Source organism: Elephas maximus, chromosome 22, assembly GCF_024166365.1.
Source record: "Elephas maximus indicus isolate mEleMax1 chromosome 22, mEleMax1 primary haplotype, whole genome shotgun sequence".
NCBI classification, from domain to species: domain Eukaryota; kingdom Metazoa; phylum Chordata; class Mammalia; order Proboscidea; family Elephantidae; genus Elephas; species Elephas maximus.
The window spans coordinates 45322228-45336406 of record NC_064840.1 but is presented as its reverse complement, the minus strand read 5'-3'; the positions used below and the strand labels follow the sequence as shown (position 1 = coordinate 45336406).

At 38.2% G+C, this 14179-nt stretch overlaps 1 protein-coding gene across 8 annotated transcripts in view; it reads right to left on the bottom strand.

The window, feature by feature from the left end:
- Positions 1-1052: 1052 nt before the first annotated feature.
- Positions 1053-14179, bottom strand: part of CCDC25 (coiled-coil domain containing 25) — a 47752-nt gene continuing 34625 nt past the window's right edge. For all 8 annotated transcript variants that reach the window (XM_049865717.1, XM_049865721.1, XM_049865720.1 and 5 more), the window contains 2 exons: positions 9752-9797; positions 1053-2345 (listed from right to left, as the gene is read on the bottom strand). In XM_049865717.1, the coding sequence (XP_049721674.1) occupies positions 2316-2345; positions 9752-9797 (76 nt within the window). In that variant the 3' untranslated portion in view covers positions 1053-2315. The remainder of the gene's footprint in view (positions 2346-9751; positions 9798-14179) is intronic.

Sequence of the window (14179 nt, the reverse complement as noted above, 5' to 3'; positions counted from 1 at the left end):
AGGGTTGGTGCAGTAAATTAGACGATGATGTGAACTGATGAACCCCACCTGCTGGTGAAACTCGGGATACAGTTGGAAAGATGACTCGAACCCAGAGAGGAAGCATCAGGATGTGCTGATGTGACTCAGGGCAAAACTCATACAAGTAGCAAAAATTTGGGACTTCCCTACAGAAAGCGGAGGAAACACACCAATTGCAAGAAATGAGGTAACTTCAGTACCAACAGTTTTGACCTGTCAGCACTGAAACTATGCAGGATCTCAAAAGAAAAGGTCTTTGGATTCCCTGACACGGAGCGGAAAAAACAGGCAGACGTAAGGGGAAACCAACAAGGCAGGGTTGAAAAGATTAAAGAACTAAGAATCAAAATAAGAATTCAGAAGACAGGCCTTGACATTTTAAACCAGCATAAGCTGAGAGTTATGAAATGTCTAAAACTCGGGCCTAAGGATCTCTCACGCTATACGAAAAATAATATACTCTTCAGAAGTTCCATCCATATATGCTATAATGTGGGTACAGGGTTAAAGGCAAAATCTCTCCATCTTTAAAAGCCTGTAGCAGAAAGTTAAAGAAGTACATAGAGTAAGAGGCAGAAGGGCTGTCTTACTGAAGAAACACAACTACAAGAGTGTGTCTGGGAAAGGTCACTCACTTTGTCCCCGTAAACATCTGGTCTGGATACATTTCTCAGCATGGGAAGATGATGATACCCCTGCAGAAGCTACCAGATTGATAAATGAGTTTGCAGCCAGATCACCCTCAAAACCAGCTTGTGGATGCAGGCTGCCCTTTTCGTAACAAGCAAATTCTAAAAATTCATACATCAATGTCCTTCAAAATAAAAAATGATACTTTATTATAATTTTTTAAACTGTAGAACTCCAGCCTGAATATCATTAGATACACACACACACACACACACACACACACACAAAATCACTAATCTCTGGAGTCACCTTCCATACCTTCTCAAAGGTTAGCATTTTTTGGAATGCCTCGAGGGAATTTTCCAGTTCAATCCAACATACCAACTTGAGATACACTGAAATACTAGTCTTTTAGTTTTATTCACAGTTCCAAAGTGCTGCTACAGGTAGAATATTTCTCTTAGGAGATCATTTTTGCTGGATTAGAATACAAGTAAGAATAACAATGCTGCATGTGGAGTGTGATTAAAACATGAACTGGAATCCCTCCTATCCTGCAGGCTTTGCTCTCTTTCCCTTTCAGTGTTTTGTTTCCTCTCTTTCTACAGGGTTTGCCTTACATGCTACAATAAAAATATATCTTCTATTCAGAGTCACATTGGACAGCAGTTCAAATAAGCAGTAATGTTATATCTTAAATCACTAAATCTGCAACTGAGCAATCTGAACTCTCAGGTTACAACTCAAAAGAAATCTTATTTCAAGGTAAATTACTTGGCTGGCTAGTGAAATACTTATTTCTAAAAAATCATAATTAGAATGTAGACTTTTGCTTCATGCTGCATCCCAAGACAAAAATCAGGTAACCTACATTTCTGAAATGATCCACAGAGAACCCTTTTGTAGTTCTTACCCTAGTTCTGAGGAATTACTCCAGAGCCTGGAAGCTGTAATATATGGCTTGGGTTACTTGGTGCTCAGGTAAAAACTTACAGAGGCCCAACCCTGATTAACACCAACTATTTACTATGATGGTTCAAAGATGGAGGCTCTCACTCAACAAAAGCAAGGCTACAGAGACTCGGACAAGCTGAGAGTCTGAGGATCACTGTGCTAACAGACTCAGATGACACAATGGATCGTGAGTATTGAAGCCAGCAGTCTTCTGAAGGTATGACTATCGTCTTCAAAATCCATATGCTTATGTGCTATTTTTTTTCTAATCAGGGGTGGGGGAATATTCACATATATTGCCCACCAACACATTCTTCTTAACGAGGGGAAGATATTTTAAGACTATGAAAAGCTTTTCTGGATATCGTCTTTCAGGGACAGACCAAATAAAAGAAATACTTTTCAGAGTTGGTTCTTTCTAAAGTCTATCTAAAATACAAGGGCAGCCAACTTTCAGGAGATACCAAGACATGTTCTGACAAAAATATTTTCACTTTCCTAAAGTTATATGCTGTCTTCAACTGTATTGTATGTATCTGATCCTTTTCTGTCAGCAAAAAAGAGAACTGTATTTTTTAAATCTCCCAAATAATATTTGTGTAGAATGAAGGCAGAATTTTGGTTGTTTGCTTTTTATAATTCAGAACATAGCTGAAATCAAAACGTCTGCAACTGTCTCTAAATTCACATCTTTCAAAGGTCCTCTCCATTCACATGAATTCATCTGAATCATTGCCGTCCTGTAGGAAACAAGAAAAGTAAAACCATAAAAGCCTTGAAAATAAATCCATTTTTAAAACTTACAATTAGCCTTAACAAACATTTCCTTCTCACCCCTAATTTCAAAATTCCGAGTGTAAAAAGTAAAATAATAAAACTCACACAACACTTCTTCTCCATCTTAAATTGTCAGTTGCTTGGGATAGCTGGACTAGCAACTATATTCTCTAAGGTGTCATTACATAGCTTGATTACACAGTTACAAGTGACCAATGATTTCCAAATGACTTAGTATAGGACTGTAACAAGTGTGACTGTAAGAAAATGTGATCAATCCTTCAACAAATATCCATATTATGCGAACAAACAGTGTACCAATACCCTTATGCCAACAATGCTAGCACAACACAAAATATTTCTGGTATTCTCCCTTTGGAACTACCTTACTACCACTACTACTGCCGCTACCCACTGCCGTCGAGCTGATTCCGACTCATAGAGACCCTATAGGACAGAGTAGAACTGCTCCATAGAGTTTCAAGGAACGCCTGGCGGATTCGAGCTGCCGACCTCTCGGTTAGCAGCCGCAGCACTTAACCACTACGCCACCAGGGTTTCCGGAACTACCTCACAAACCCAAATTCCATTATTTTGTGCCTCAAAGTTGTCACAGATCTGTCACTTTGAAGATAGTTTTTTGTTGTTGTTGTTGTTTGCAATATAGGAATAGTAGTTAGGAAGCTAAATATAGGCCAATTATCGAGTCAGCTGGCTTGCCAAGTTTTTGAGTTAAAAAAGCAAAAAAAAAAAGTTTTGTGACAGTATATAAAGGGACTGATGTCATGTGGCTTATAAACAAGTCCTGAAGACCAAGTACAAAAGTAGAGCTCCAGACTCCCTTCTGTGCTAGTGCACACCCTAAGCAAGCTACTCTGAACGCTACCATTCACTTAGTAGTGTGAGTTCTGGTACATTTGCTTTAAAAAGCCAACTTGACTGTGTCATTTGTCTCACCTTCTATCTCCTTCCCATTGCTTAATACCAGAGGAGATGCTATTAGAGAAGGAGATTACAAAAGCTTAGAGGTATATATGCTTTTCTCCTTATCAGCTTCTATTAAAAATGGATAGAGAAATACGAGATACAAGTAGAAAACAATGTTTCCGTGAGGTCTGGTTTGGTTTTATCTCCAGCTTCATTCAGTGGCTCTCTCCATGCTTCCTTTCAATTGGCACAACTAACTGAAGCTACAGTAAAAATGCTTTAGATAATTATACGAAGAGCAGACTAATGTTTATATTATACCCAGGCACATGGACTGTGACTTCACTAAGCTCCTAAGTGGAAATAATAACACTGGTGATGTATGAAAGAGTCATCATATCTTCGATGTATGCTTTAGATCCCAAACACAGAGGATGAAAAACTTGGTAAGATAATTAAGTAGGTGACAGTGGAAGTCCATTATTCCCTATAAAGGCCGTAAGATTTGCAATGAGTTCCTATGTGGTTTGAGGACCTATGTTACAGTAACTTTAAAAACATATCTGAGACCCAAAAGACTTTATTTGTACAATTTTTATATCTTAGAGCCTTTGTACTTTAAGAGTCAGTATACTCTTCAGTAAAAAAAAGAAAAAAGGTTTCTTGTCACCTATTTATAAAGTGTTAAGTAAATAAAGGAATGTTAAAATTGTTTATGGTTCCTGATATCAAATTTAGAAGGGTTAGAAAGTACAGATTGAAGAGAATTATTCTAAATAGGAGACCAAAAACTCAAAGCTAAAATCAGCTTCAGAATGAAAGACTAACATTGTTCCTGATGAACTTGTATAAGCTTAATTAAAAATCAAGTTCTCTCTTACATGAACAATAGTTTTTAAAAACCAACTGATTATACTGTCAAATTACATGATTAAAAGGTCCGCATCCTTCAACAGAAGATGGTTACAAGACAGAAATGAACCCTATTTTTTTGAACTATGACAAAAAAAAAAAGCTGTAACGGCCTTTCCACTGACAGACAGAATAAAAACAACTAGCACAGAACCTCCTCAGAAACTTGAACCTGATTCAAATGTGGCACACAGGAGTAAGGGCTGAAAGCAAAAGAGGGAGACAAAGGAATTTGCCCTAAAAATTCCATTTCCTAATTCTGGAGCTTTTTAACACTGGTCACTAATCAGATAGTATTTGTGTGTGTTATGTACATATCCAAACTTTTAAACTCCACAATGACGGGAACGAAAATGCCTATGTTCATAACACAATATAGGTGCCAGATTTCTGGTAGAAAATGACCTCAAAATAACAGAAAGCTTTACTAAGCAACCATATCTACAACAAAGGTATTAAATTTGGAATATGTCAAATACTTTTGTTTGGCTGTTAAACTGTTCCAATAGTTTCAAGAAATCTAAGAACACTGCTTCCAAAAAAGATTAAATACATCTCATCTTTTGATCCACCATGTGTCTGTCAGTTTGTTGTACTGTGGTGGCTTGTATGTTCCTGTGATACTGGAAGCTTTGCCACCGGAATTTCAAATACCGGCAGGGTCACCCCTGGTAGACAGCTTTCAGTGGAGCTTCCAGACTAAGACAGGCCAGGAAGAAGGACCTGGCAGTCTATTTCTGAAAAAAACTGGCCACTGAAAATCTTATGAATAGCAGCGGAACATTGCCTGATACAGTGTCCGAAGATGAGTCCCTCAGGTTGGAAGGCCGTCAAAATACAACTGGGGAAGAACAGCCTCCTCAAAGTACAGTCGCCTGTAATGACATGGATGGAGGCAAGCTTTCGGGATCTTCATCAGCTGATGTGACACAACTTAAAATGAAAAGAAACAGCCGCAAACATCCATTAATAATTGGAACATGGAATGTATGAAGTCTGAATCTAGGAAAATTGGAAGTTGTAGAAAATGAAAACGGAACACATAAAGATCAATACCCTAGACATTAGTGAGCTGAAATGGACTGGTATTGGCCATTTTGAATCAGACAATCATATATTCTACTATGCCAGGATTGACAAATTGAAGAGCAATGGTGTCACGTTCATCGTCAAAAAGAACATTGCAAGATCTATCCTGAGGTACAACGCTGTCAGTGATAGGATAATATCCATAAGTCTAGAAGGAAGAGCAGTTAATATGATTATTATTCAAATTTAAGCACCAACCGCTAAGGTGAAAGATGAAGAAACTGAAGATTTTTACCAACTTCTGCAGTCTGAAATTGGTCAAACATGCAATCTAGATGTGTGGATAATTACTGGCGGCTGGCATCTGAAAGTTGGAAACAAGGAAGAAGGCTTGGTAGTTGCAAAATATGGCCTTGGTGACAGAAATGATGCCAGAGATCACATGATAGAATTTTGCAAGACCAACGACTTCTTTATTGCAAATGCCTTCCTCCAACAACATAAACGATAGCTATACACATGGACCTGATCAGCTGGAATACATAGGAATCAAACTGACTACATCTGTGTACAGAGACTATGAAAAAGCTCAATATCATCAGTCAGAACAAGGCCAAGGGCCAACTGTGGAAAAGACCATCAATTGCTGATATGCAAGTCAAGCTGAATATAAAGCAAATTAGAACAAGTCCATGAGAGCCAAAGTACAACCTTTAGTATATCCCACCTGAATTTAGAAACCATGTCGAGAGCAGATTTGATGCATTAAACACTAATGACCAAACACCAGATGAGTGGTTGAATGACATCAAGGACATCATACATGAAGCAAGCGAGAGGTCATTAAAAAAAACTGGAAAGAAAAAAAGACCAAAATGGATATCAGAAAACACTGAAACTTGCTCTTGAGCACAGAGCAGCTAAGTGAAAGGAAGAAATGATGAAGTAAAAGAGCTGAACAGATTTCCAAGGGCAGTTTGAGAAGACAAAGTATAATGAAATGTGCAAAGACTCAGAGTTAGAAAACCAAATGGGAAGACGCTCGGCATTTCTCCAGCTGAAAGAACTGAAGAAAAAATTCAAGCCTCGATCTGTAATACTAAAGGACTTTATGGGGAAAATATTAAATGATGCAGGAGGCATCAAAGTAAGATGGAAGGAATACACAGAGTCACTGTACCAAAAAGAATTGGTCGACGTTCAGTCATTTCAGAAGTGACCATATGATCAAGAACCAATGATACTGAAGGAAGAGGTCCAAGCTGCACTGAAGGCATTAGCGAAAAACAAGCCTCCAGGAATTGACAGAATACCAATTGAGATGTTTCAACAAACAAATGCAGCACTGTAAGCACTCACTCATCTATGCCAAGAAATCTGGAAGACAGCTACCTGGCCAACCAACTGGAAGAGATCCACATTTGTGCCCACTGCAAAGAAAGGTGTTTCAATAAAACGTGGAAATTAGCAAGCGATATCACACGCAAGTAAAATTTTGCTGAACATCATTCAAAAGCAGTTGCAGCAGAACATTGACAGGGAACTGCCAGAAATTTAAGACAGATTCAGAAGAGGTTGTAGAACATGGGATATCACTGCTGATGTCAGATGGATCATGGCTGAAAGCAAAGAATACCAGAAAGATGTTTACCTGTGTTTTATTGACTATGCAAAGGCATTCGATGGTGTGGATCATAACAAATTATGGATAATATTGGGAAGAATGGGAATTCCAGAACAATTATGCTCAGGAGAAACCTATATAGACCAAGAGAAGTCGTCTGAGCAGAACGAGGGGATACTACATGGTTTAAAGTCAAGAAAGGTGTGCATCAAGGCTGTATCCCTTCACCATATTTATTCAATCTGTACGCTGAGCAAATAATCCAAGAAGCTGGACTATATGAAGAAGAACAGTGCGTCAGGATTGGAGGAAGACTAATTAACAACCTGCATTACGCAGATGAAACGAGCTTGCTGAAAGTGAAGAGGAGCACTTACTGATGAAGATCAAAGACCACAGACAGCCTTCACTATGGATTACGCCTCAACACAAAGAAAACAAAAACCCTCACAGCTGGACCAATAAGCAACATCAAGATAAACAGAGAAAAGACTGAAGTTGTAAAAGATTTCATTTTCCTTGTATCCACAATCAATGCCCATGGAAGCAGCAGTCAAAAAATCAAATGACACATTGCACTGGGCAGATCTGCAGCAAAAGACCTCTTTAAAGTGTTAAAAAGCCAAGACGTCACTATAAGGGCTAAAGGCGTGCCTGACCCAAACCATGGTGTTTTTAAATGCCTCATATGCATATGAAAGCTGGATAATGGAATAAGGAAAGTCAAGAAGAACTGATGCCTTTGGATCATGGTATTGGCAAAGAATACTGAATAATACCATAGACTGCCAGAAAAACCAGCAAATCCGTTTTGGAAGTATAGCTAGAATGCTCATTAGGAGCAAGGACAGTGAGACTTCATCTCACATACTTTGGACATGTTATCAGGAGAGACCAATCCCTGGAGGACATCATGCTTGGTAAAGTAGAGGGTCAGTGAAAAAAAGGAAGACCCTGGATGAGGTGGACTGACACAGCGGCTGCAACGATGGGCTAAAGTATAATAGCAGTTGTGAGAATGGCGCAGGACTGGGCAGTGTTTTGATCTGCTTTAAGTAGGTTCACTATGAGCTGAACAGACTTAACAGCACCTAACAACATCTTTTGATACAGATACGTTATGGGACAACAGTAACTAAAGACATAGGGATAAGGAATAATAATGACCACGTATATTCATACAAAGGAGCCCTGGTGGTGAAGCGGTTAAATGCTCAGCTGCTACCATAATGTCAGCAGTTCAAATTGACCAGCTGTTGGTCTGAGGGAGAAAGATGTGACAGTCTGCTTCTGCAGAGATTACAGCCTTGGAAGCCCTATGAGGCACTAATACTCTCTCCTATACTGTTGCTATGAGAAACAAAAATGAGTTTTGTTTTTTTAATATTCGTACAGTGACAGAGTTGAGGAAGAACTTTAACACGTATACCCTTGTTTAAACCTTAGAACAGTCCTGTGAAGTAGTATGTCACCACTGCATTGATGATGAGTACTCCCTCAGAAAGGTTAAGTAACTTTACTAGGTTTACCCAATTACTAAATGACCGTTTACATTTGAACTCAGGACCTAAGTCTATAAACTTCAAATTCAAGGCTCTATTTAATTACATGATGCTACTCTAGAATTTTTCAGGAATAAATTACAAAGATGTTTCTCTGATTCATGAAAAAGCCTCATAAATTTAGTTCTTCATAGAGATGAGAATAAGAATGCACTTATTCATTTTTAGAAGGATATATAAACAAGACCTAAATCCTATTAACAATTTCAATTCACTAAATACGAAGCTTGATTGGATGATCTTTAACGGATCGTAAATACTGTTAATTATTTCCACATATCTAGCACTGTTAACAGCACTTTCCGCAATGATGGAAATGCTCTATATTTGTGCTGTTCAATATGGTATCTACTAGTCATAGATGGCTAGTATAACTGAACTTTTAATTTAAATTTAAATATAAATTACCACATGTAATTAAATTTTTTTTTTTTTTTATACTGAACAACACAAATACAAAGCATACATACTTGTCAACTAAACTAACACATGCAATATCCCCAATACAACCACCCAGTTTCCATTTTCTGCAAAGAATATTCAATTGCATTATCTCCAGACACTTAGAAGTAAGTTTTAGAAAAGGTAGTCTTCATGGGCTCTAAATCTCTAACACAATTCCAATAAAATAACTGGGTGTAAGAAGATCCTTTCAGTCCTATGTTATGAATCACCATTTCTATTTAGCCTAGGTCCTCAGGAACACAAAAACAAAGAACTAATTTTGTTATTTAGGCTACAGATTAAGATCTTAGGGTTAATACTTTTTGCATTGTAAGTGACAATTTTGTCCTTGCCTCTATTACAATAGAGCCTACTCTCACATGAATATAAAATCAAAAGCCAAACCCATTGCTGTCGAGTCGATTCCAACTGATAGTGACCCTACAGGACAGTAGAACTGCCCCATAGGGTTTCCAAGGAATGGCTGGTGGATTCAAGCTACCAACCTTTTGGTTAGCAGCTGAGCTCTTAAGCACCATGCCACCAGGACTCCATAGTAAGTAAGGGCACTTTTTCATGCCTTCAATAGAAAAGAGGGAAAAAAGGAATGGAAGAAAGTCCTGTAAACATCAATAGAACAACACTTCACAGTAGACAAGGTATGGCGATCTCTTTCCATGAAGTGATCTACTTAATCAGAGACACATGATAAGATCTCACAGGGAAGGAGGGGCAGTATCTAATAGACCTAATAGCCCTACAGGACTACAGTTGCCAAATCATGTCAAGTTATGTGTAACATGCTTAATTATTACAAACGCTTAGTGAGTTATTTAAAGGCACAACATTACAGCAAATAACTTGAATATACCTGATTTGAAGACATATTCTCAACTTTCATTAGTGATGAATAGCTCCTAGAAGAAAGAACACATTTAAGATTAGGTTATCCAGTCAATGAACATTTACCATGTATCTAGCACTGCCCAGGGTCTTTAGAAAAAACACAAAAGCTATTAGATATAATTTCTATCCTGAAGGAGACTGCAACATAAAAAAAAAAATCTATAAAGAACAAATAAGATGTGCATAGTACTTTATAGTTTACAAAGTGCTTTCTCATAGTCTCTTTCATGTCACCTGCATATAACTTTGAGGTAGGTGGTATTGTTCCTATTTTTCAGATGAGAAAATTTATCTATCACCAAGATCAGATATAATAGCTGAATTATACAGCACAGAGTGCAAATGCTACAGGAATTCAAAGAAGGGAAATCATCAGTGTAGGCAGGGTTGCTGGGACACCCCTCACAAAAGAGGCGGCAACTCGAACTGAGCTAACAAATGGGTAGGAAGAGTGATGAGGGCATTTCAGATCCAGAGAACAGTATGAGCAAAGCATAGAGATGATACTTATAATGACACTTCAAAGATCAAACTAAGTGGAATCTAAAGCAAAGTAGTGGGAAATCAGGCTGGATGTGTAGGGCTGGATATGTTGTTCTAATTATGTGAGTTAACACAATGTGACTGTTAAGAACCCATAATACATTCCTGAGTCAAGGAAAGACATACTGAAAAGCAACAAACGTGTATTAAACACCTACGATATATAAGACCCCATGCTAAGCCTGGGTGGAGATTGGAAAGGGGGAGAAAACAAAATTATAAAGCCCTAGGCCTAAAAATGCTTATGAGAAGGGGAAATAAGACCTATTCAACAACTGCTACAATGAGGGTTCTCTTAAAAAATACACAAAATTGTATTAGCAGAGAATGGCAGTGATACAAATAATTTTTGTAAAATCATTGATGTTGGACCTTGCCATGTTTTTATGGATTCCAGAAACCACAGTGTCTCTAAATTATGAAACTACTTGTCAAACCCGATTGTTCAGCTAAGCAGATCTTGGCAGAATATTTTATTTACCTATTCCCTACCTTGTTGCTAAAATGATTTAAGAAATTTATAAAGATGCATACAGTAAAGAAACATTTGAACAAAAAAAAAAAAACCCCACAAAGAAACAAAAGGAAAGTGAGACTATATATGTAATACCAGTGTTCTAAAAAAAAAGTAATCTGTAGCAAACAGAATAGGAGGAGAGGGGAAGTTAAAGGCAAGGAGATCAGATAATAAAAACAAAATTTATCATTCACTGAATATCCTTTACTTCCTACACACTGTGCTAAATCCTTTAGAAATTATTGCTACTTCTACAACAACCTTAAAAAGCAGGGAATACTATCCCCATCTTATAAATAAGGAAGCAGTCAGAAAAGTTAAGTTGTCACAACATTTTACAGCTAACAAGAAGAGAAGCCAGGTTTTGAAGCCTAGTCTGACTCCGAAACTCACACTCTTTACATCATGCCCAGCCCACTGCAACATCTCAATCTGAGAACATGAATTCATGGTGTTAACTACTGTAAGACATTAAGGTTTCTAAAATGGGTGATTTGAAAAAAAAAATGATACGAAGGAGAGAAATGGGAAAAAGCTGCAAAGACAATGTGCTTGGTTTGGGACATGCTGCATTTGAAGTAATGATGAGATATCCAAATAGATGTGAACTGTAAAAATTGAAAATTGAAGACTAGAGAGAAGAAGAACTGTCATGGTCAGAGATAAAGGGGTAGGAGGCATCTAGATACAGATATGAGTTCAATTCTGTAGGGGTAAATGGTATCTATAAAAAATGAATACAAACAGACAACAGCAATAAACCTCATGAGCAAGAAAAGAAAGACATGTTGATTAAAAAAAGTGGTGAGGGCAGAGAATCTCAATCCTGGCTGCATTTTAAAGTCAACTGTGAAGATGAAAATATATCAAGATGCCCAATTGTGGGGATCTACCACTCAGGTTCAAGAACCACTGAATCTGAATTCCCACCTATATGAAGGTGACACCCAAATTTACCTTTCTCTAGGCCAGACCTTTCTTCTGAGTTCCAACCCATCTAATCAACTGCCTACTGGACATCTTTTTGGATGTCTCAAAGGTATTTTCAAGTTCATATATCCAAACCAAACTGATCTTTCATGATATTCCCTCCTAACAAAAAAACAGTCTGGTTCTTTTCCAGTGTTTCCTATCTGAAAGAATGGCTTCCCTATCCATTCAGGTTCACAAACCAGAAACCTAGGAGTCATTCTTAGCCTGTTCTTTTCCCTACCCCTCCCCTTAATCCAGTCTATCATCATATCTTATTTTACCTATAAAATTACCTCTCACTGGTCCACTTCTCTCTAGCTCCACTATCACCACTGCAATCCAAGCTACCATTACCTATCATGTGGACAACTACAGTAGCTTCCTAATTGGCCTGTCTACACCCACTCTGGTTCCCCTTATAATCAGGTCAGCAGTGCAGCCAGGGACCTTTCCAAAACACAAACTTTATCACGCCACCCCTTGCTTAAAACCATTCCATGAATCCACCATGCTCTCAGAATGAAACTATACATGGTATGTGCACCAGAATCTTTTCCATCCCTCTAGCCTCATCCTGACCCACGCGCTCACTCACTCTTGCTGCTCCAGGCTTTCTCTGTTGTATGCTTTGTCCAGCTAAAAGTTGATGGATATGATCCTGACTAGAGCTCAAAGGACTTGAACTATACAACAACAATTCCATCTATTTTTATCCCTGTAGAAATTAGAAATAAAAAGCTTACTACCCAAATACTTAAACATACACATTAGTCTATCTCATGTTAGGAGATTATAACCCAGGTGTTTTGTCTGAATTGTGTCCTGTCAAAATATGCGTTGGGATACTAACCCCTATACCTGTGTATATAATTCTATTTGGAAAAAGAGTTTTGCCTTTTTATGTTAATGAGGTAATAATAGTTTAGGATGTGTCTTAAGCCAATCACTTTTGAGATATAAGAGAGTAGATCAGGCACAGAAGCAAGCAAACACAGATGGTGGAAGATAGATGCCATGGAACATGAAGATCGCCAAGGAACCAAGGAGCAGAAACTTAAAAGAGACAAGAACATTCTCTTAGAGCCAATAGAGAGAAAGCCTTCTCTTAGTGTCAGTGCCCTGAATGCAGACTTCCAGCCTCCTAACATAAAGAAAACAAAAATCCTCACAACTGCACCAATATGCAATAATTATGATAAACTGAGAAAAGACTGAAGTAGTCAAGGATCTCATTTCACTTGGATCCACAATCGACACCCATGGAGGCAGCAGTCAAGAAATCAAGTGACGTATTGCACTGGACAAATCTGCTGTAGAAGATCACCTTAAAGTGTTGAAAAGTAAAGATGTCACTTTGAGAACTAAGGTGCACCTGACCCAAGCCATGATCTTTTCAATTGCCTCATATGCATGTGAAAGCTGGACAATGACTAAGGAAGACTGAAGAAGAATTGAGACCTCTGGATTAGGGTGTTAGCAAAAAATACCAGAAGAATGAACAAGTCTGTCTTGGAAAAAGTACAGCCAGAGTGCTCCCTGGAAGCAAGGATAGCAAGGCTTCGTCTTACACACTTTGGACATGTTATCAGGAGGGACCAGTCCCTGGATAAGGGCATCATGGTTGGTAAGGTAGAGAGTCACTGAAAACTAAGAAGACCCTTGATGAGATGGATTGACACAGTGGCTGCAACAATGGGCTCAAACATAGCAATGACTGTGAGGATGGCACAGGACCAGGCAGTGTTCCATTCTGTTGTACGAGGGGTTGCTATGAGTCAGAACAGACTTGACAGCACATTTCTGTTTGTTAAAGCCACCCAATTGTGGCATTTCTGTTACAGCAGCACCAAGACAGCAGGATAATATTTCTGGAGTTCTCTATTCGAGTACTGTATTTTAAATGAAACTATTCACCTTCTTTTGGTAGAACACATACATGTGAATAACTAATAAATAACAGTAACTGCTGATATTACATACACTGACCCAACAATCTTTCTTAGGATTTAGGGAATTCCAAGGTAACTGGGTCAAGACACAGCAAGAGTTTGTCTTTGATACTATATCATTCCCAAAGGCAATAACACTAACACCATTTTTTTTTTTTTTTAAATATTGGTACACTTTCACAAATGATATCGATGGACAATCCTGGAAAAATCTAGGAGCTCTGTGACCAGAAGTCACAGCATTAATTTCTTTCTTTAGCAAAGAAAAACTACGGCCATCTTAGGGTACAGTGCTACATATTTACACAGTGTAGTAGGTAGAATGGTGACACTCCCGAAGATGTCCATGTCCCCATCTTCAAATCTGTGAATACATTCCCATATGGCAAACAGACTGCAGATGTGATTAAGT